Source organism: Eimeria mitis, genomic scaffold (genome assembly GCF_000499745.2).
Source record: "Eimeria mitis Houghton genomic scaffold, Emh_scaff1713, whole genome shotgun sequence".
Lineage (NCBI taxonomy): Eukaryota > Apicomplexa > Conoidasida > Eucoccidiorida > Eimeriidae > Eimeria > Eimeria mitis.
Window position 1 is genome coordinate 6682 of NW_013570030.1, and position 1829 is coordinate 8510.

Below are 1829 nucleotides of genomic sequence, written 5' to 3' on the forward strand. Positions count from 1 at the left end.
CTAATCCCCTAAACTTCTTAATTATGTAGTTAATGTAGAATGTAAATATAGCAAATGAATAAACATTTCTTTGTTGTATAAGTAAACAGATAAATAGATCAACTAACCCCTAAACTTCTTTTTAGTTTTACATAAAACAAAACAAAACAAAACAAAAACAAAAACAAAAACAAACGAACTGAAGAGAAATTCAAATTTCTTTAAAGTTAAATAAACAAAGAAATTATTTATTTTCTCCTCGGGGCTACGCACACCTCAGTGGTGCTCGCCGTTTCCTTGCAGCAGCAGCACAGCCTCATGAATTAGAAACAGAGAACAAATAAACTACTAAAGCATCATCAACAGCAGCAGCAGCTGCTGCTGCTGCTGCTGGTATTGCTGCTGCTGCTGCAGCTAGTGGAAACTAGGAGTTCTATTGATCATTCATTGTATCGCGCGTGCATGCAGTGCACGATCGATATCTACTTTCTTGCGCTAAGCAGAAAGTTGCATACTCTGTCAGCATCTGCTGCTCCTGCTGCAGCACAGAACTGAAGGGGCCCGCTGTTCAAGTATGTGTCTTTCAGTAGGAATTCTTTCTGAACTGTGCTGCTGAGAGCAGCAGCAGCAGCAGCCTGCGTGGGTGTATGCAGCTGCAAGTCAAATGCACCTGAAGCAACGACCGTCCCAATACTGCTTTCTGCTGCTCCCGCGCCCTTTACACCCAGACCGCATGCAATGGCTGCAGCGGAGAGAGGCACTACAAGAGGAGAGAACGAAGCAACGGCGGCGCTGGGGTTGCTGATCATCAACGCTGCGCTCGGCAGCTGCTTCATAGCTGGAGATGTCACGAGACAGCCGCACATGAGCCCCAGCGTGTAGCCGACGCTGCAGTCATAGGCAGAGGGGATGGAGCCCCGAACCTGCAGCAAGCACCGGCACGAAAAAACCAATGAATGCATGAATAAACGTTTAAAAAACACAACACGCGTCACACACCGCTCTGCATGCAGAGACGCACGTAATCTCAATGGTTCAAGCCAGGAAGCAGCCGAAACATGAACGAACTGAAAATACTCCAAAAAAACCACTTATTTATTTGCTATGAATATTTTTATCATTTATATTACCTGGTCCGTCAGATCGAAGCAAATGGGCGCAAAACTGCCGTTGAAACTGCCGGCGGATTTTCGGTGTTTCAGCACATCTCCAACCTGAACGCGGAGGGAAAGCAGCAAAATGCAGGGGAATCAGCGCTCCTTTTCTCTGTTTCTTGAGATATATAAACAGAAAAATATGTATTAAACAAAATCCAGTGAAGTTTCCTAACTTTTGTACAATAAAAAAAGATGAAATGCCGATGATCGCACTCTAAGAAACCCGGTTTCAGCAGAGCTGCGCATACACCCCAGATTGCAGGTCGACTTACCATAGCTGCAAGGCAGTTCAGAATAGGGAAACTGGCGGCTTTTTGCGGGAAACTTCCGCTTGGTTTGAATATTTCAACAAACTTTTCTTGATATGTATGCGGGATAGATTTGAATATTGCAGCGTCGTCGCCAGAAAGAGCAGATGGGTTGCCGCCGTTCATAGAAAGCGCAACACCCACGGCTCTCAGCTGCAGATACACCCCAAACAGCACAAAACACTTGAAATAAAACATTAGCTTTCTCCCCAATTACACAGTAAAAGAGACGACACATAAAAACCCTGCTTTACACGACTGGCTCCACTATATACATATACACTACAATAGATGTACGTTGTTAAGACTGGCTCCAGTACATATACATATATACATATATATATATATATATATATATATATATATATATATATATATATATATA

The 1829-nt window shown here is 43.2% G+C and overlaps 1 protein-coding gene across 1 annotated transcript; it reads right to left on the reverse strand.

The window, feature by feature from the left end:
• Positions 1-461: 461 nt before the first annotated feature.
• EMH_0042260 (uncharacterized protein) lies at positions 462-1570 on the reverse strand (the record flags this gene model as incomplete). Its single annotated transcript, XM_013495716.1, has 3 exons — positions 462-902; positions 1110-1193; positions 1409-1570. 3 exons carry the CDS (start codon positions 1568-1570, stop codon positions 462-464), a joined length of 687 nt encoding a protein of 228 aa, XP_013351170.1.
• Between the last annotated feature and the right edge of the window lie 259 nt (positions 1571-1829).